Below are 20,362 nucleotides of genomic sequence, written 5' to 3' on the forward strand. Positions count from 1 at the left end.
ATTTCCATTCGGGCTTTCTGACCTGGTCAGCAGCTTGGTGATCAGCAGTGAGGGAGAGAAACAAGGAGAGAAAAACAACAGACCCTTTCTCTTCTCTCCGCCTGCCGCTGGAAGGGATGGAGCACTTGTGCCTCTCTGGTGAGAATAGGGAAGAGCAAGGGCCCTGGCTGAGCTGGGAGGAGCAGGGCTGGACCGAAGCTTGTTGGATCTCCCTGGGTGCGGCAGTCCTCTGCCCTTCCTCCCGAAAACAGGGCCAAAGAGCCTGATATTTTCATATTTATTCATTTAAAGTGAAAAAAATCCTGATCCTTTCGAAGTCCGTACTGTATCATTTTTTCTTTTTTTTAGTTAAGAAATGAAACCGGCGGGGCTGCACCCTGGTAATGCAAAAGGTGCGGAAGAAGCAGCGAGGGCAGCAAGCAGAAAAAAGGCTGAGCAAGCAGGGGATTCCATACCCCTGTGCTCTGGTCCTTGTTACCCCCACAGGCCTCAGCTTCTCATCCATCACTTCCCCTCAATTCCTAGCTTGATGAGGAGGAAAAACTGGTGTGAAGCTGGCTGCAGAAAAAAAAAGGGGGGGGGGGGGGACGGATTCATAACTGAGGGAACCTTTGATGATGAGAGTACATTTACATGCAGTACTCTGCACTCCTCTGGGGCTGGAAGGTGGCAGTTAAAGGAGGTTGGAACCCAACTCTACATTCTGAAAGGCCTTCCAAGCTCTCCTCACAGGGCTACGGCAGGATGAAACTTCAAGCAACTCTGCAGGCTGAAAGGGTAGTTGGAACAACTGGGGAGGCAGGGCGTATAGATCCCAGGTTACAACAGACCGGGGAAGAATAAGACATTTTGCCAAATGGCTACAGAGTTGTAAAAGAAGCAGCAGGAGTTGGCAAGAGACTATAGGTATTAAGTAAACAAGAGAGGTCAGAGATTATTAAAAAATTTTTATAACAAGGAAGACCACATAATATGTCAGTTTGGTAAGGAAGAGAATTCAAGAAAGGCGAAGAGTTGTTTTTGCCCAGTGGAATTTTAGATGTCAACCAGGTGGTCGATATAATTTATGGAAAGACGCTATACTTAGCCTGACTCAAGAGGGAAAGTTCAGAAGCCACAAAGATAGATTATATGACACATACACACTTGTGAACTCGGATAATTCTCCTTCCCGCAATTCTTGGGGGCCATAGCGGAGCTGCGGGACTACATTTCCCAGGATGCCCCCGCACCACTCCCCACTTCGCGCCTCCCGTGAGTCTCTGGGCACAGAACTTGGCCTCCGCCGCTGGGGGCGGGTCAACGTCGGACTCCCGGGGCGCCCGGTTACGCACTTCCTCCCGGGGTGAATCTCCGTGTGGCGGGTTCGAGTCCCGCCTCCCGACTCGCCGCAAGCCCCTGAGTCCGGGGCGGGGCGCATTCGCCAGTTAACCTCTCCGCGGCGAGGGGCGGTGGCACACGTTGGGCTTCACCATGGAGAACTACCTGCAAGGTTGTCGAGCTGCTCTGCAGGTAAGGGACCCCTGTCTGTGATCATAAGGAATGGATCTTGGGGTCCAGAAAGGACGAAGATGTGGGATGTGGGGAGTACCGAGGGTTTGTGTGGAGGGAACGCGGAATTGTGGGGTGGGGGCTTGGAAACCTGAGGAGGGAGGAAGGAGAACCTAGCCTTTGAGAGTGGGAATGCATGCTCACTTAGGGGCTCCAGCCTTTGGGGTCTGCTCGAAAGCGGGGAGGCGGAATCGTGGGGCCGGGTCCTGCCTCTGAGCCGCTGCTCGGTGTCGCTGGGTTAGTTCCGTCAGTGGGACCCGGGCTGTGCCGGCCGCGAGGTGTATTTGTTCCCTTTTCCCCGCCCCTCTTTCAGTTCTCCGTTCACGAGGCCTTCCTGGCGCCTTGGCTTCCAGGTGAACCCCGGGGGTACGAGGGAACCTGTGCCCACGGCTTTGTTGCCTCTGAACGGCGGTTTTTGTCTGACGGGCCTAACTCCTTCTAAATTAAAGGTGGTCATGGTGTTACACTTTAAATCTGTTTTTAAGATAAACGCACACAGTACATCAGGCATGTCTGTTGATCGACAGCCTTGCATTCCTTTGCCTCCAGTTTACTTCCTTGTCTTTAACACACACAAATTACATAAAAATCCGCGACCTGGATGGGGATAAGCACAAAGTATGTTTGGAATCAAAACTATATGCATGACTCCTGAATGCTTTGTGGCTTATTTTTGGTGCTCTCTGAGCCAGTTGGAATCTCCCAGCCTTGCTGACTGGTCGTGCAACGTTAGGTCGCTATTCCCAGTTAGCAGCAAACAGCGGGCCGGAGAGAGGCTCCAGGAGGTCACTTGGCCCCTACTTCAAGTTATACTACCGTTGGAGAAACCTTGACAGATGGTTAACTCTGCTTCCTTTTAAAGTATCTTAAACTCGACAAACTCCCCTGGGAAATAAGATTCTGGTCTATAACAAATCCTAAAAGTCACCTAATTCCTCCTGCAGAATCAGCTGCTGTCATAAAGGAATGTCCTCACCTGAAGAATGGGAGTGAAGTGCTGGACTTCCCTGGCAGTCCAGTGGTTAAGACCACCCTTCCAATGCAGGGGGTGCAGTTTTGATCCCTAGTGGGGGAAATAAGATCCCACGTGTCGTGTGGCATGGCTGAAAACAAAAGAAGAATAGGAGTGAAGTTCAATTAGTGTAAAACCAATTACACCAAATTTTTCCTTGTGAAATACAAATTTGGGAAGGTCATTTTAATGTATAACACAATCTGGGACCAATTCATTTTGGTTACCTCTGATTTCCACCACAGGGAACTCATTAAAGACTAATATAGAGGCTTTTTGGCACCATTCCAAGGGCCAAGAAGTTGAATTTTTCCCTAATGACCCAAATAACCAGTCTTTTCCACCATTTGATAAAGAGTCTTTGAACCTGAAACCTTGCCAGATGGCATTTCATTGCATTCATCTATTCTACAGTGTCTACTCTCCAGAGGTGTCCCAGGTTAAGAGTATGTCTTCCTCAGGAATATGAAGCTGAAAAACACTGGATTTTTTCAGTATTACTGATATCCTGACCTTTCTCTGCCTGAATTCATTCCCCCAGGGAACAAGATCTAGATCTTCCTCTTTCCAAACTTGTGAAAGAGAGATCATATCTTAAAGATCTTCCTCTTTCCAAACTTGTGAAGGAGAGATCATATCTTAGAGCTCCTATCACACGACCTAAATTAGAAAGTTAGACTAGCAATGTTAGTGGGTGACCTGGTAGTAGGACATACAGGTGGACACCCAATGATTCAGATTGTTTTTAATTATGGAAGTAGAGAATGTACATAGTGAAAAAAAGTTAATACAAAAAAGATATACAATTAGAAAATGAGAAAGATGGAGAAGGGAATGGCAACCCACTACAGTATTCTTGCCTGGAGAATCCCATGGACAGAGGAGCCTGGTAGGCTACAGACCACAGGGTCGCAAAGAGTCCGACATGACTGAGCAACTTCACTTTCACTTTAAAGCATTTATCAAAGCCTAACAGTTACATAGGCTTTTATTTTATATTGGAAAAAACCTGGATGCTCCATGCAAGTGATTTATTCAGTAACTTTGGGGAGACAGTCTTGTAACTTGAACTGCCTAGGACTTTGCTGAGTATTGTCATAATTATTTCAAAGCCAGAATAATAAAGTATTACCTGAATATGAAAAAAAAAAAGAAAATGAGAAAGATCTTTTTCTTCTCCATATCCAATTTCCCAGAGGCCACACTGTTGTTTCTTATCTAAAGAAAGACATGCTTTAGACAAACTATTTCTTTTAGCTTTTTATTTTGTATTGGGGTATAGCAGATTAACAATGTTATGATGGTTTCAGGTGAACAAACAAAGGGATTCAACCATACATACATAGGTATCCATTCTTTCCCAAACTCCTTGCCAATCCAGGTTGCCACATATCATTGAGCAGAGTTCCACGTACTATACAGTAGGTTCTTGTAACCAACAAGAATTCATACAATTGGTTTCCATTTTAAATACAGTGTTGTGTACATGACCATCCCAAACTTCCTAATTATCCATTCTCCCTGGCAACCATGTTTGTTCTCTAAGTCTGTGAATCTCTTTCCATTTTGTAAGTTCATTTGTATCATTATTTTTTAGATTCCACAAATAAGGGATGTCATACGATAGTTCTCCTTCTCTGCTGACTGACTTCACTCAGTATGACACTCTCTAGGTCCGTCCATATTGCTGCAAATGGCATTATTTCATTCTTTTTAATGGCTGATTGATATCCCATTGTATATATGTACCACATCTTTTTTATCCATTCCTCTGTCCATTCCTTTTGTTTTTTTAATTTTTATTTATTTGTTTGTTTGGCTGTGGCGGGTCTTAGTTGTGGCATGCGGGATCTTCTTTCTTCATTGTGGCATGCTAAATCTTTAGTTGCAGATTGTGGAATCTAGGTTCCTGACCAGGAATGGAACCTGGGCCCCCTGCATTGGGATAGTGGAGTCTTAGCCTCTGAACCACCAGGGAAGTCCCTAGAGACACTATTAAGTTTGAGTGTTGCTGTTAAAATACAGTATATGGAGAAGGAAATGGCAACCCACTCCAGTATTCTTGCCTGGAAAAGTCCATGGACAGAGGAGTCTGATGGGCTGAAGTCCATGGGGTCACATGACTGAGCATGTGTGCACGAGGGTGGAGGGAAATGGGTTGGTAGCAATAAACTGGTAGAACTAAAAAAAACAAAAAAACAGTATAACTTTTAGGAAATCGTGAATGCTTGGACTTTTATATAAGACAGAAACAGCTGATAACTCAACCAACTTTCCTATTGATACCATATTTTCAGCATTTGATACCAGTGAAATTTTCTACAGTCTGCTACCACAATGATAGTAGATTGTTCTATTTAAAAGAAATCTTATTTAACTAAATATCCTAGTCATGGTAAGTCATCTGTCACTTTTAGTTGGGCGGGGGGGGGGGTCTTTGCTTCAGGGTGGGGCCACATTCTAGTTAGGTGTTAGCTTTGGATAATGTGTGTTGTCTGCACTTCTCAGTCATGAGGCAGAAATCAGAAGTGGCTTATTCTCCTTAGAAATTTACAGTCCTTGCATCACTCAGTTAGTTAGTCCCATCTTCCTTGCCGGAAATGCTTCTCTATCTCTGACTCCTTGTCTCCTTTTTTCCTTCTTCATTAACTAGTTCATAGAGTAAGCATCAGACCGTATTCAGCCTCAGAAGGGAAGTGGTTTTCTATGCTAGCCCTAAAACCATCCCCTCTCACACTGTTGAGGCCACAAAGAACATCAGAATACAGTCATTTCAACTAGTGGGTTTTTTAAAGGAAGGAAAAAAAAAAGTTTATATCTACTCCTGGCTCTCAGATTGCATTTCTTCCATTGGCAGCTCAGGTTTCCTCACGCTCTAAGTATAGCTATATTTGTCCTGAACTCTTCCTCTGATGGTCAGAAAACTGAGGCTGTTTGGTTTGTGCTTTCAGCTAGTCGGGGGTGGGGCGGGGGTTAAGAGTTACACATGTTTTTCCTAAATGAAGAGGAGAATGGTACCTTGTAAGTTAGCCGTTCATATACCTGACCTGCCCAGGATAGCTTATTGAAATATAATCATTAATTCAAGCCCTTTTCGTTCTCAAAAGAGTCCTGGTCTGAACAGCAAAGTATATAGTCACCTAATTTGTAAGCTATGTTAAGGATTTGTGATACACGCCCATGAAAAGATATCGAGCTCCTTAAGGTGGTAGTTAAGTTCTGTACCCCAAGTACAGGAAGCTGGAAGTAGAAGAGATTGGTGTGGCCTGGGTACAGGGAAGATTTGCAGAGAGAGGGAGCTTGGGTAAGGACAGCAAGGGCTGGAGAAAGAAGATGGAAGAAAACTCCTCTGAACTATGACAGAGTTGGCTCTTATGTGCTATCTCATTTAACCCTTGTAACAACTTCGTGAAATTGGTTACAGTAGTATCCCCATTTTTCTATGAGGAAAAAGAAGCTTAGAGAGGCCAAAGTCCTACAAGAAGAAGCAGAGCTGGGATTCAACCCCAGCCTGTGGTCTTTTCCAGTGACAGTTCGGCTGCTCTCAGAGAAGAACAAACAGTGCGAAGGACAGAGTTGGGAATGTGCACGTCATGTTTTGTGGGCGGTGAATGGACCAGTCAGGCTAGGGGAGTGGTGGGTGCTGACCGGGGGAAGGAATGCCTCCACCTCCCCTGGTTGCTCCTGCTCCAAGATTTGCTGACGGTCCCAGAGTATTCCTTTTGTATGAATTCTTTTTGGTTGCTATCTGAGCTTGGCTGAGAACAAGGGCTTAGTTATTCACCTTCCTCTGGCGGTCATTTCTCCTCCCCTCAGAGCCATGACGTTGTATTTGGTCCCTACTTTCGGCTTAGCCTTCTCTTGGTGCTGGGGATCTGAATGAGCCTAGTTCAGCTGCCACTTGGAGGGAAGCAGCACCAGTGTGAATTTTGGAAGGGTTCTCTGAGGGCCTCCTCAAGCCCAGCAATAGGCCTCTCCTGCTCTGCCTTCCCTCTGTTCCTCTTACCTTTATTCTCCAGAGTCGGGACCCTATGGCCTCTCTTCTGTGTAGTTCCCTCTCTAGAGAACACAGTGCCCTCCCTTTCTGCTTCTGTGAGCGAGTTATCTGCGGCCACTTACCTCAAGTACTTTGCTGTCACTGGTCCACAGCCATCTGGTCAGTTCGTGGTATCCAGGAAACAGAGGGGCCTTCTCTGGTATCAGGAGGACGAATTGCAAGTCAGAGGAGTTATTATGGGCCCCGAGTCTTGGGTACAGAATTCTCATATTGTGTTGGCAAAGAGTTTAATATTGAAAAGAATCTTCCCTCTCCCATGCTGTTCGGTGTGAATGGGTCTTGGCTGCCACACCCTTGAAATAGGCTTAGAGAAATGGGCACAAGGGAGAACCTAAGGGCAGACTTTCCCCAGAGGTAAAAGATTTTAAAATGTGACCTTTGGGGTGTGTGTGTGTTCAGTTGCACTGTCGTGTGTGTCTCTGGGACCCCATGGACTATAGCCTGCCAGGCTCCTCTGTCCATGGGATTTTCCCAGGCAAGAATACTGGAGTGAGTTGCCGTTTCCTCCTCCGTGGGATCTTCCCAATCCAGGAATTGGAACCCACGTCTCCTGCCTCTCCTGCATTGCAGGCAGATTCTTTGCCACTGAGTCCACCAGGGAAGCCCTTTTTCCCAGAAGCTGTTTGTGCAAAACCTTGACAGATAACCTCTGCCTTTTGTCCTTCTCTGTAGGGCAGCTTACTCCAGGATTCTTGCTTGGGAAATCCCAGAGGAGCCTGGTGGGCTACAGTCCATGGAGTCACAAGAGTTGGACATGACTTAGCAACTAAACAAGAACAACAACTAGGGCTGGGAGTAGAAGATGGAGAAGAGGGTGGTTTCAAAATAAAAACTTACCTAGTTACTAGACAGGACAGATTTTACCACCAGAAGTCTTTTAAAATTGCCCCTTTAAAAAACAAAAAAAAAAAAAAAAAATTGTCCCTTTCTGGCTTTGGGTTTCTGCGCAAGTGAGGAGAGTGGATAACAGTCAATACAGGGAAGCTGATTCTCGGTCCCGCTAGATTCTCTTTCTTCCAAAAGTTGTATTACTTGATAAAGCGTTACTTGTTATGTTTTACTCTTCTAAATGCTTCCCCACTTCTCTAAACTCTTCTGTCTAGCAAATCTTCCCTGACTGAAGAAGCCAGAGTAGATTTTCACTTTTCTGTAACCCAGCATCTCTCATCTGGGGGTGATTTTGTCCTGCGCGGAATATTTGGCAAATCTGGAGACATTTTGACTGTCATGACTGGAGGTGGAGTTTGGGGGTGCTGCCAAACATCTGACAATGCACAGGAGGACAGCCCCTGCAGCCAAGAATTGTGCAGTTCAAAAGGCCAGTAGTGCTGAAATTAAGAAGCTAGTGTATCTCTTAAGGAATCTCTCGTATTCCTTCCTCTCTCTCAGAAGTAGGCTGAGATAGAAATTCAAAAGTAAACTAGTAAGAGAGAATCCTTGTGCCTAAGCCGAGCCATGGACTGTATGGTCTCATTCCACCTGGCCAAATGCATCTTTGCTATTTTGGGCACCTGTAGGTTTTAGTGTATTTTATTTAAAGTCTGATAGGGAGATGCAAAGTAACAAGGTTAATAATAGCAACAGATGTGCCTTCCTCTTCAGAGTTCTTATCAGCAGCTGGATTTTCAAAGCTTTAAAAATAAAAGTTCCAGCAGCAGCAATTGTTTTTGTTTTAATCTGAACCCGTTGGAGAAAGTATCAGTTTCTTGGGTGTGAGAGTGTTGGTTAATCTGGCTATCATTGACACTCCTCTGAGTAGGGGGAATTTCATGGACTAGATATCTGGCTAAGGGACTTGATCTTATTTTTACTTTTATTTTCAGCCTGTTCACCTGTTCTCATTTAGAAGTACAAGGATTCTTTTCCCTATTTGAAAACAGGAAAAAAGTACAAACCAGGGTTGATATGGTTTGAGTACATCGGCTACCCCAGATGCTGTACCTTTGACTACTCCTTGAGTATCCCAAGGAGCATAAGAATCAGAGAATTACTTACTGCTCTTCTGAAAGTTAACATTCAAGGAGACAGTGTGGTAGACAGGAGGGAGTACGTTTCCACTAAGTAGATACATGTGGAATGCTTAAAGCTTGGCCAAAACACATATGCCCTTTTAGCTAATATCCTTATCCATGAAATGAGGACCCGTAAGAATATCTGACCTACCTCCTCCATGAAGGTCAGTGAGAGGATGTGTGTGCAGCCCTACATGTGTATTAGATAAATGGAAATGATTAGAGGATGCTTTTGTTAATCCCATTCTCCCACCTCTCTAGGAGTCCCGACCCATACATGTTGTGCTGGGAAATGAAGCTTGTGACTTGGACTCCATGGTGTCAGCCCTTGCCCTGGCTTTTTACCTGGCAAAGGTGAGTACCTAAGAACAGAGTCCCTTAGAATGAAAAGATTTGGATTCACAACCCAGCTCTGCTGTTTGATAGCATTTAGCCTTAGGTAACTCAGATCCCTTAACTTTGCTGAGTCTCATATCAGTAACTATACAATCTGAAATGATAATACTTTGCAGTGTTGCTGTGAGGGTCAAATGAGGAGATGTATTTTGAAGAATTTGTAAACCATAAAGCAATATTCACAGTCAGTTACTGAGTTATCATTGACTCAGTGAACATGAATTTGAGCAAACTCTGGGAGATAGTGGAGACAGGGAAGCCTGGTGTGCTATACAGTCCGTGGGGTCGCAAAGAGTCAGACCCAGCTTAGCAACTGAACAACAGTGAGTGTCAGTGGTCTGTGTATATTCCTCATGCCCATGTCGGCTCTGGAGGACTGATAGTCTCTTCTCTGCAGCATCTGGAACTAGACCTTTTCCATGAGTTGTCTTGTTGACCTTCAGGTTATTGCTAAGAAGGAAAGAGGGCAAAGGTCATCCTTTTATTTTGATCAGACTGGAAAACTGCAGCTTTGAGGAAGGCAGTAACTTCCCCAAGATCATGTCTCCCTTGGTTCCAGTGGTCTTGTGACTTTTCCTGTCCTATCACATAACAGCCAGACCTTGTTTTCACTTTCCTATCCAGACAACTGAGGCCGAGGAAGTCTTTGTGCCAGTTTTAAATATAAAACGTTCAGAACTACCTCTACGAGGTGACAATGTCTTCTTCCTTCAGAAGATTCACATTCCAGAGTCCCTCTTGATTTTCCGGGATGAGATTGACCTCCATGCACTGCACCAGGCTGGCCAGCTCACCCTCATCCTTGTTGACCATCATGTCTTACCCAGGTAAGTGGAAGAAATAAAGCTGATACTTATCGTGTGCCATGGGCTGTGATGAGTAAGATTTTCAAAGAGAAGAAGAATGTTTGCTCTCAGGGATCTCATGGGCTAATCATAATTGATGGGTGATACCAGATATAGAAAGGCAGTAAAAAATATTGTCATTTCTCTAATTACACAATAAAAAGAAATAGAAACATGAAGAGTTCAAACTAAAGGATAACTCAGAAATTATTTAGATCTACCTTTGGTATCATTGTTTTAAGATTTCATGGCAGATTTATTGTAATAGAAACCTTTGAATAATGGTTACAACTGTATTTTTAAAAAATTAGCAAAATCATTTCCTTCATAAAGCAGTATCTCATTAGTGCTAGTTAACAAATGTACACACCTATAATAATTCCATCCCTAATTTAGGATTGGAAAAAAACTGGCCAACAAAGCAATACGAATACTGATCTTTCCAAGTGTCTGGCTCCTGCTAATACTAATATGTATATTTTTTTCCTTGAGCACACTGGTTATAGCAGGGTTACTGATAGAGGACAGCCTTCGGGCACTAGTCCATCTATCCACTCACTCATTAATAAACTTCTGTTTAGAGGATGAAGGTGAAGTGGAGTCTCTGTTCTCAAGCAGTTGTCAGTCAGAGGAGGGAACTAGACAAACAGGTCATTGTAATGGGTGTTAGAGGTAAGTGGTAACAGTCATTTAGGGGACAACAGGTGCAAGGAAGATGGAGTGGTTAAACATACAAGTGGGGAGTGGAGGATGTCAAGAAAGTTTTTCTAACAGAATGGATCCTTGATCTCATCTTGAAAGACTCAGTATTTGCTTGGTGTATGAGGATGTGAGGTAATTAGGAAAAGTATCCAGGCAGAGTAATGAACATTAAGATAAGCAAAATGCAGGCAGGCATGAAATAGTATGGTGACTTGGGAGAACTGGGGTTTGTTTTGCATGACTGGAACATAAACTGTGAGGGAGAAGCAGGACATAAAAAAGATGATTAGAGAGGTAGGCAGGGGCCTGATCATGGAGACCTTGTAGGCCCTTCTAGATTAGACTTTATTTTAGAGCAGCGGGGAGCTATTGTCAATTCTCTTTATTCCAGGTCTTAGCAGAACCAAATTTGCATTTTTCAAATGATCTTGTAGGTAACCTTGTGGAGGACAGTTGAGGAGGACCCTGAAAGCAAGGGTTTGGTTAGGGAACTGTTGGAATAGTTCAGATGAGAGATTTTGAGGGCCTAGAATAAGGCAGTAGCAGAGGGTTGGAGAGAAGGGGATGGATGGGAATTGAGCCAGAAGCCATAGGATCCTGTGAGCTGCATGAAATTTGGATATTAAGTGAATTGAGGAAACAGGAGAGATTTAGATGTTGGGTGTCCAGGTGTCGACTGGAAAGGCACATCAAATATGTGGATGAGATATGGGTAGCTGATACTTTGTCAAATTCACTTATGCAGTATTTAAAGACGGCCTCAGTTATAGTATTTAAGAAGAGAATTGAGAGGAGTGGGGCAGAGGTGGAAGTGATCAAGGATCTAAGAGTTCGCCTAAGATGTCTGTCTTTTCTTCATGAGGAGGTACAGCTGGAGTGCCCCTACCTATCTCTCTTTCTCTTTCCCCCACACCCCCCCTTTCCCACACAGAAGTGACGCAGCCCTAGAGGAGGCAGTGGCAGAGGTGCTAGACCATCGGCCCATCGATCAGAAACACTGCCCTCCCTGCCATGTTTCAGTTGAGCTGGTGGGGTCCTGCGCTACCCTGGTGGCCGAGAGAATCCTGCAGGGGGCACCAGAGATCTTGGACAGGCAAACTGCAGCCCTTCTTCATGGTGAGGGTGGCTTGGGGGTTGGGACCTGACCCTGTATCCCATTCCAGAGAAGGGAAAGTGAAGAAGTCTACCATACCCTCTCAAAGCCACTTAGTCCATAAGGGAGGAGGTTCCTTCAAGGAGCAATTAGGCATTATAAAGGCTTTCGAGTACTTTGTCCTTTGAAGGCCTGGGGAATATTTTGGAGAGAGCGGAAGGGAAGCATCAAACAACAGACCTAGAAGCTGCCTATTAGTAGCATTGTATAATGAAAGGAGGACTAGCCAAGAAGCAGGAAATGAATTCTAATACCATTTCTGCTCAGGAAGTAGTTATATGACCTTGAACAAATCTCTTAACCTTTTTTGTTCTTATTTTCTCCATTTGTTAAAAAAAAAGAAAAAGAGAATTGGATTCAACTATCTCTTCCAACTGGAATTTGGCCTACAGGAGAGAGGTCATCTCTCTCTGACTAGGTTCCAAAATCTCCAGGAATTGAGATACTCACACTTCCTTTCTACCTTTTCCCCATTTCTGTGCCTACATTTCGGTTTGGATTTGGGATGTCTCACTCAGGACATTGTCCCAGTTTGTTTTGTTTTCTGTGAGTTGCCATACAGTCTCCTTCGGTATTGTGTCCATTGGGTTTGAGGGTAATGTGTGCTCTAGTTGCCAGGAATGGAGGGCCACAGGATTTGAGTTCTGCCATGCTCCTTCTCTGCAGGAACAATCATCCTGGACTGTGTGAACATGGACCTTAAAATTGGAAAGGCAACCCTCAAGGACAACCACTATGTAGAGAAACTAGAGGCCCTCTTCCCAGATCTGCCCAGCAGAAATGACATCTTTGATTCTCTGCAAAAGGCCAAGTTTGACGTATCAGGTATGAAGTGTTAAACTAGTGGACAAAAGCCTTGTTCATTATATGCTTGAAAACCAGCAAAATACTGTCAGAGCATGCTGAGTGATGTAAGCTTTACACCAGAAAGAAGCTGGCTAGTATGTGAGTCTAATCATAGACTAATCATTCATTTACTGGATTGTTCTGTCCTGGATATTGTGTGGATATGAAGGAATATATTAAGTCTCAGAGGTTTTCAGTATAATTAGAAAATATAGTCATTTAGGGACTTCCCTGGTGATCCAGCAGTTAAGACTCTGCACTCCCAATACAGGGAGACCAGGTTCAATCCCTGGTCGGGGAACTAGATCCCACATGCTGCAACTAACACCCAGCACAGCCAAAAAAAAATGAATATATTTTTTAAAAAAAGAAAGAAAATATAGACATAAATATGCTGAAGGAATATAGTTGTCCCTCGGATCTGCAGGTAAGTGGTTCCAGGATCCCTCACAGATGCCAGAATGCTTGGATGAACTCAAGTCCCTTATACAAAATAGCAAAATACATGAATACAGCTGGCCCTCCTTATCTGTGAATGTGAAGCCTATATACAGAGGGTCAACCGTACTGAATTATGAGAGGGTGATCTAGATCACTGGTTAGGGAAGCAGAGGAAACATTTAGGGTGAATATACAAAGGACATTGATGCTTTTGAATTGTGGTACTGGAGAAGACTCTTGAGAGTCCCTTGGACTGCAAGGAGATCAAACCAGTCAATCCTAAAGGAAATCAACCCTAAATGTTCATTGGAAGTACTGATGCTGAAGTGCCAATACTTTGGACACCTGATGCAAAGAGTCAGTTCACTGGAAAAGACCCTGATGCTGGGAAAAAAATGAAGGCAGGAGGAGAAGGGGGCAGACAGAGGATGAGATGGTTAGATAGCATCACTGACTCAATGGACATGAATTTGAGCAAACTCCAGGAGATAGTGAAGGACACGGAAGCCTGGTGTGCTGCAGTCTATGGGGTTGCAAAGAGTCAGACACGACTTAGCGACTGAACAAAAACAATAATACAAAGGACAAAATAAAGGGAGAAGAAATTCCATGACTTTTTTTACCCAGCTCTCTCTTGTTGACATTTTTAAAAAGAGAAAGAAGTGGACCACCAGGTCTTCCCTGGTGGCTCAGACAGTAAAGAGTCCACCTGCAGTGCAGGAGAGCGGGGTTCGATCCCTTGGTCGGGAGGAGGGCATGGCAACCTGCTCCATTATTCTTGCCTGGAGAATTCCATAGACAGAGGAGCCTGGCGGGCTACAGTCCAAGAGTCAGACATGACTGAGCGGCTTTCTTTCACTGCTTGTGGATATTTAAAAAAGAGAAAGAAAGGTCACATGTACTTTTAGAAAAGTGAAACAACCCAGAAAGGGGAAAATCAGGAGTAAAAGCCTCTCTTCTTCCATTTTCCCTGCTCCCCGAAGTCCCTTGCTCTAAAGGTAACTGTTGTGACCCACTAATTGAAAATAATTTTTTATTTAAAGTAAATTTCCATTCTAGAATTACATCCTGAGTTATGAGCCCTGTTCTTTGCCTCAAAGAGCGACTGTTTTTCCTCTTCCTTGACCTGTCTTGGTGTCCTCACCTTCCTGATCCTAGGACCTTGGGTTCTCTTGGTTCTCTTGTTTGACCCTTAGTCTCACATCCAATTTCTAGGACTGACCACAGAGCAGATGCTGCGAAAGGACCAGAAGACCATCTCCAGACAAGGCACTAAGGTGGCCATTAGTGCAGTATATATGGATGTGGAGGTAAGAGCAAGATGTAGGTGTGGGTGGAGATAGAAAACCTTCCGTTTTGCTTGTAACCTTGTCCCTTATTCCTGGCCCGCCTCCAAAATATATCCTGTACCTACTTTTTTCCATCTCTACTGTAACTCCACAGTCCATCATCTCTCACTGCACTGTGAGACCCCCAGTGACCTGTAGTGACCCCCATGCTGGTTTCCCTGTCTCCACTTTCGGCCCCTGCAAATCTTTCTCCCCACAGCAGCTAGAGTGATCTCTTTAAGACAATAAATCAGATCCAGGGGCATTCCCTGGTGGTGTAGTGGTTAGGATTCGGTGCTTTGGCTGCTCTGGCCTGGGTTCAATCCTTGGTTGGGGAACTGAGATGCTGCAAGCCGCGAGGCATGGACAAAGATGTGTCAGATCCTATTGGCCCTCCTGCCTCTACTGCCTTTTCATCACACTTCTAATAAAATCTAAAGGCCTCACTGTGGTTTAAAGGGCCATCTTTGATCAGGCCTTCATCCTTTTCTCTGACACCTGCTCATTCCAGCCCGATTCCTGCACCCACAGTACTGCAGCCACCCCAGTTTGCTTCCTGTTTTTCAGAACCATTAAACTCACTCTCAACCCAGAGCCTTTGCACTCCTTTTGCAGAGCTGGCTCCTTCTCTTTGTTCAGGACTTAGCTCAGGTGTCTCCTCCTTTAAAAGGTTTTTGCTGATTACCCTAACTAAGTAATACCCTTTGTGCTCAAAAATCTCTAAGAATTACTTTTTATTTTTGGCCATGCAGCTTGCAAGATCTAGTTCCCTGACCAGGGATCAAGCCTGGGTCCCCTGCAGTGGAAAGCACAGAATCTTAACTGCTAGACTGCCAAGAAGTTCCTATTTGTTTTTTTTTCATAGCACTCAGCACACTGAAATAATCATGTTTCATGGTTTCCTTGTTTTTTGTCTATATTCCTCTGCTAGTTTATCAACTCCCCCAAAGCAGGGACCCTGTTTTTTTTGTTTCTGGTATATCTCCAGCACTTTGACAGAGCCTGACACATAGTGGATGCTCAGTGAATTTGTCAAATGGGTGAATGAATATTACTCTGATAATGGTATTTTAATACCTAGTTCCATATCATATTGGTTTAAATCAGTCAACAGCCTGATCTAAACACATACTTTCATAGACTGCACAGCTTTCTCCTAAATAACATGTAAAAAACACTAAATAACCAAAAAAAGAATAGTTTGGCCTCTTCTCTTACTACCTAGTTTGGGAACCAAACATAAGAGCACAAAAGGCTTGGAATTCCCTGGCAGTCCAGGGGTTAGGACTCTGTGCTTTTGCTGCAGGGAGCAGGGGTTCAGAGCCTGGTCTGGGGACTAAGGTCCCACATGGCACACGGCACAGCCAAGAACTTTCTTTAAAAAAAATTTTTTTTATAATAAAAAGAAAAACTAGAGAAAAAAAAAAGAATACAAAAGGCTTTCCAAGTACCATAATCACAGTATAAATTGACTCATTAGCGATACCAAGAATAAAGAAAAGCCCTAATCTGGAGCAGCTGGTGGTGTTATTCATTGGAGGAAATACCGCATGAGATTTTGGAGAAGAATATAGACAGACAAAGAATGAAGAGCCAAGGATGCAGTTGTCATGTTGTCTGTACTTAATTGTATGCACCATTTGTATTCTATTTTTATTTAGAATAAAAATACCCACAAGGCAAAGACCTTGCTTGTTTGATTGCAAGAGCAACATAGCCTTGGACATGCCCAACATATTAGTTATATTATCATTTTTTAGTTCTTAAAACAATCCTGTTTGGTAAATGATTTATCCTCATTTTACATGAGGAAACTTATGATCAGAGATCCTTGATCGTATAACTGAGAAGCAATAGAGCTGATTTCCAAACCAATTCTGTCTGAACCCAAAGCCTGTATTCTCCTCATTCTATATGTTGCCTTCCAGCACATAAATAGCACAGAGTAAATGCTAGATACCTTTTTTATGGAGTACAAGTCCCAGGTTATCATGCAAAGAAACCTTTCATAAGCATCTTTTGTTGGGGATGATAATGAGGGTCCAGCTGTAGCCCTCACCCCTGTCCATTTCTTCTGTTTTAGGCTTTTCTGCAGAGGTCTGGCCTCCTTGCAGATCTCCATGCCTTCTGCCAGGCTCACAGCTATGATGCCCTGGTTGCCATGACTATCTTTTTCAACACTTACAATGAGCCAGTGCGGCAGTTGGCTGTTTTCTGTCCCCACGCAGCGCTTCGAGTGACGGTGAGTCTCTGTCCTAGGGGTCCTATGGAGTTCGGCCTGTGTGCACTGCTCTGTTCTATAAAGACCTCTCCTTGGTTCTTGTATTTATACAGAGGTCCTTGATCTATTTCCAGAATCTCTCCTCCTTCCTTTTTTCCATTTTCTCTATGTATGACTATCCTTAATCAGGCTATTGGTGAGAAACGGAGATTCTAAAGAAAATTAGAGACACAATTCCTACTTAGTAGGACTTGAAATTGGGCTAAAAGAACCTGTTATAAATCTGGAGTTAAAACTTGATTTAATCACTAATTCCTAACTCCTGGAAATCAATTTCTTTCTTTTTACCATATTGCTTTGAAAACTGAAAACAGAAGAAAAACCTTTTTTACTCTTTAAGGATTTAGTTACTCTGTGCTAACTGTGCAGAGTAGTTGAGGAGCAGGTTTGGTTTTTAACTCTGGTCTTCCATTTGGCCACCTTTCTCACTTCTCCACTTTTCTTTTCCTCTGTTGGTTACTCATAAACTCAGGGAAGAATTTAAAAGTGGACGTAAGGCAGTCCAGAGTCTTTGGATTTCCTAGCAATGAGGACTGCTAGACTAGTCTGAATACAGCCAGATGATCTTTTTGTTGATAAAAGTTATGTCTGCCTTTTCCCACCTCTCTCTGTCTTTATCTTCTCCTCCAGGAAGCAAACGTAAACGTAATTTCACTCAATGGAAAGTAAGTTTGGCATTGTGGAAAGAACTACCCTTTTAAAGGTAGATAAATAGGCTTTTCTGTCCCAGATTTGCCACTTACTGGCCCTTTGACCAAAGGGAAGTCAGTTGACTTCTGAGTCCATAAATGGCATATTACTACCTAGTGTGATATGATCATGAAACATAGTATCATATGTGAAGTTCATTGCTGGGCATAAGGTACTCTTAGTAATCATGTCATGAAGGAAAGGGTGCTTTGACCCCACCTTCCTAAATCTCTCCCCTCTTCTCCCTGCCACAGTCCCTCTGGTGACTTGACCATCACCCTGGCTGCCTCTGTGCTGGGAAATGGTAGTCCTCTTTTCCAGGTCTGCCCTACCATTTCCTGTCTTTCTCCTTTGGTAAGAATGGTATGTAATAATTTAGAACACTGCTCTAGTGACAGACCTGAGTTCAACTATCAGCTTTGCTTCATTCAGAGTTGACCTTTGGCAAGTTACCTAATCTATCTAAGCTTCAGTTTCCCTACCTAAAAATGAGGGTAATAGTAATAACAACCAGTAAGGTAGTTGTGAGGATTAAGTGAGAAAAGTAGTATTTGAAAATGGCCAGACATGGCACAGTGCCTGGCATACCTCCCAGCCCCATTTGATCTATTCATTCTTTCTGCCTCTATCGTTCCCCTGACTTCAGTGCAGATGTTTGGCCCATCTCAGCTAAGGATAGAGTTTAAGTTTTTAAACAGAGCAGTACCCTTGGAAACAACAAAATTCTAGGAGCTGGGAGTCCCAGGTTCTGGTTCAGACTCTACCATCATCTGTGTTCAAGACATCAGATCTCTCTGGACTTTGGTTTACTTATTAACAAAATTAAATATATGATCTCAAATATTTCTTCTGTTTCTAAAATACTGTGTATTAGTAATCAGTATTAACTGATGTGCAAGCAATAAAACAACTTTGGATAATTTCATTTAAATTTTAAAAAAACCAAACTTTTTTTTTTCCTCCTCTGCTAGAGAAGTCTCTTAGAAGTCTCAGCCTTTTGCTTCCCCACCTTATATACCATCTCCCCATCTTGTCTCCTCTTTAGATCTGTGGAATCCTGGAACGTTCCCACTCTCCGTCCCTAAAGCTGACCCCTGTCCCAAGCAGCCACCCTAACCTCCAAGCCTATCTTCAAGGCAACACCCAGATCTCTCGAAAGAAAGTTCTGCCTCTGCTCCAGGAAGCCCTGTCAGCGTATTTTGACTCCACAGACATCCCTTTAGGACAGCCTGAGACAGAGGGTGTGTCAAGGGAGCAGGTGGACAAAGAATTGGACAGGGCAGGCAACTCCCTGCTTTCTGGACTGAGTCAGGATGAGGAGGAGCCTCCACTGCCCCCCACGCCCATGAACAGCCTGGTGGACGAGTGCCCCCTGGATCAGGGGCTGCCGAAATTCTCAGCCGAGGTCATCTTCGAGAAATGTAGTCAGATCTCGCTGTCAGAATCTACCACTGCCTCCCTGTCCAAGAAATGACTGTTGGGAGGGAAGGGGAAAGAGAGAGAGGTTGCTTGAACCATCCTGAATGCATGTTTTGAGATGTTTCAGCAGTTCTGTCTTCTTCATTGTTCCAGAATCTAGTGTACTGTTGTCATTAACCTAGGAGGAGAAAGAAGAGAAAGAAAGTTGAGCTGGCTTTCTACCTTTTTCCCCACAATCTCAACCAATCAAACAAATTTTATTATTTAATTTAACTGTTGAAATCTGCACTGACTATCATCTATTTCATTTGCCACGGTCATAATGTAATAACATACATTTGTGTGTATTACATAATGTAGTAACATACAGGTGCAGCAGAGTGGCAAAGAAATAATGTGTACCCAAGAGTGCCCTCAGTCAGGCTCTTTAACAGAACCAGTATTTCTCATGGACCCAAACATGCATTGTCTCCAGTATTCATTTATTCTCTTATTAATTCAAGTATTTATTGAACACAATACCTACCTTAAGCTTATTCTAGTTTTCAGCCTTTAGCTCATTTCCACCTCCATGACTCCTCTCTCTGCCCCCCAATTAGGTGATGGTGTCTGATCCAAGATGGCTAAATTTCTATTCTCAGCTTATTATGACTGTTTCAGGATTGTTCAGGGGCAGATTGGAGGCCCTTGTCTTCTGTCCTGATCAGGTGGCCTAGCTCTCAGTTTCTCTGGATCCCTCTGAGCCAGAGCAGGGATGCAGAAGACCTCTGGTTCAGGAGACATCTGGGAAGGCCTTAAGACCTCCTGGGCACTCTTCCCAAAAGATGGCAAAAATACCATAAGAGCCCCGGCTCTACTGATTTCTTATCCATCTCATTCTCCTCTTGCACAGAGTAGAAGGAAACTACTAGAAGGAAACTAGAGTTTCATACCGAGTGCCATAAACTGTGTCTTTTGCTCAGACACTCACTGCTTCCAGTCTCATTTCCCTGTCTGCAAAACTGATATTCCCTGGTTTCTGTCCCGTTGCCACCATCCTTTCTCACCTCTGCTTCTCTGTTTTTTTGTTTTTTGTTTCTGTTTCCCTGGGAATGCTCAGGGTCACTGGATTGTCTGTTTCTATGTAATTGTACCAAGGTCCTCAGCCTCATGTAGCATGTACAGGGGTATGATTCCATAGTGACCCAGAACAGAGCCCCGCCCCCCCCGCCCCCCAGCCCCTGACTTGTTCTGCATGTGTAGAGTCCCCCTTTTCTCTTCAGACCAACCTGTTTCCCCCTTTTCCTCCCCAACAGCTCTGTCTCCTGTGGGTTGTCAACAGTTTCGCTGAACAGTGGGGTATGTGATGGTTTGGGCATGATGTCTTCATATGAGGGAAACAGGCTGACTTCACTTTGAAGGGATGATGTTTGTAGCCATTGGCAGGTAAAATAGTGGTGTGATTATTGAACCAAAGGAATTTACGTTTTGTAACTTGGTTACTTTTATTTTGCATTTTGTTAAAGTATTAAATACTTTTTTCCTGTTTGAGGTCTTATTGTCTCTTTTTACAACTATAATCAGCCCTTTCCCTTGGATAATTGTTTTAACTTCCTCAAGATTCATTTCCCTTCTTTCTGCTGTACTTAC

At 43.8% G+C, this 20,362-nt stretch overlaps 1 protein-coding gene across 2 annotated transcripts; it reads left to right on the forward strand.

Moving 5' to 3' along the window:
- Nucleotides 1-1,207: 1,207 nt before the first annotated feature.
- Nucleotides 1,208-20,260, forward strand: PRUNE1 (prune exopolyphosphatase 1). 2 transcript variants are annotated; one of them, XM_043457781.1, is made up of 8 exons: nucleotides 1,208-1,512; nucleotides 8,894-8,986; nucleotides 9,653-9,855; nucleotides 11,507-11,691; nucleotides 12,395-12,553; nucleotides 14,231-14,325; nucleotides 16,427-16,585; nucleotides 18,360-20,260. In XM_043457781.1, the coding sequence occupies exons 1-8, from the start codon at nucleotides 1,474-1,476 to the stop codon at nucleotides 18,786-18,788; spliced, it is 1,362 nt and encodes a 453-aa protein (XP_043313716.1). In that variant the 5' UTR covers nucleotides 1,208-1,473; the 3' UTR covers nucleotides 18,789-20,260. The 2 variants fall into 2 exon arrangements, with proteins under 2 accessions (XP_043313716.1, XP_043313725.1); XM_043457790.1 differs by lacking the exons at nucleotides 1,208-1,512; nucleotides 8,894-8,986; nucleotides 11,507-11,691 and having other exon boundaries at nucleotides 9,652-9,855.
- The last annotated feature ends 102 nt before the right edge of the window (nucleotides 20,261-20,362 follow it).

The sequence above is a fragment of the Cervus canadensis genome, chromosome 2 (assembly GCF_019320065.1).
Source record: "Cervus canadensis isolate Bull #8, Minnesota chromosome 2, ASM1932006v1, whole genome shotgun sequence".
NCBI lineage: Eukaryota > Metazoa > Chordata > Mammalia > Artiodactyla > Cervidae > Cervus > Cervus canadensis.

Bases quoted from the DNA above. Each gene is read 5' to 3' on its own strand.
- PRUNE1 (XM_043457781.1), top strand. From the start codon at position 1,474: ATGGAGAACTACCTGCAAGGTTGTCGAGCTGCTCTGCAG. The intron at 8,987-9,652 runs GTGAGTACCTAA...TTTCCTATCCAG, and splicing joins TGGCTTTTTACCTGGCAAAG to ACAACTGAGGCCGAGGAAGT. The intron at 14,326-16,426 runs GTAAGAGCAAGA...CTTCTGTTTTAG, and splicing joins CAGTATATATGGATGTGGAG to GCTTTTCTGCAGAGGTCTGG.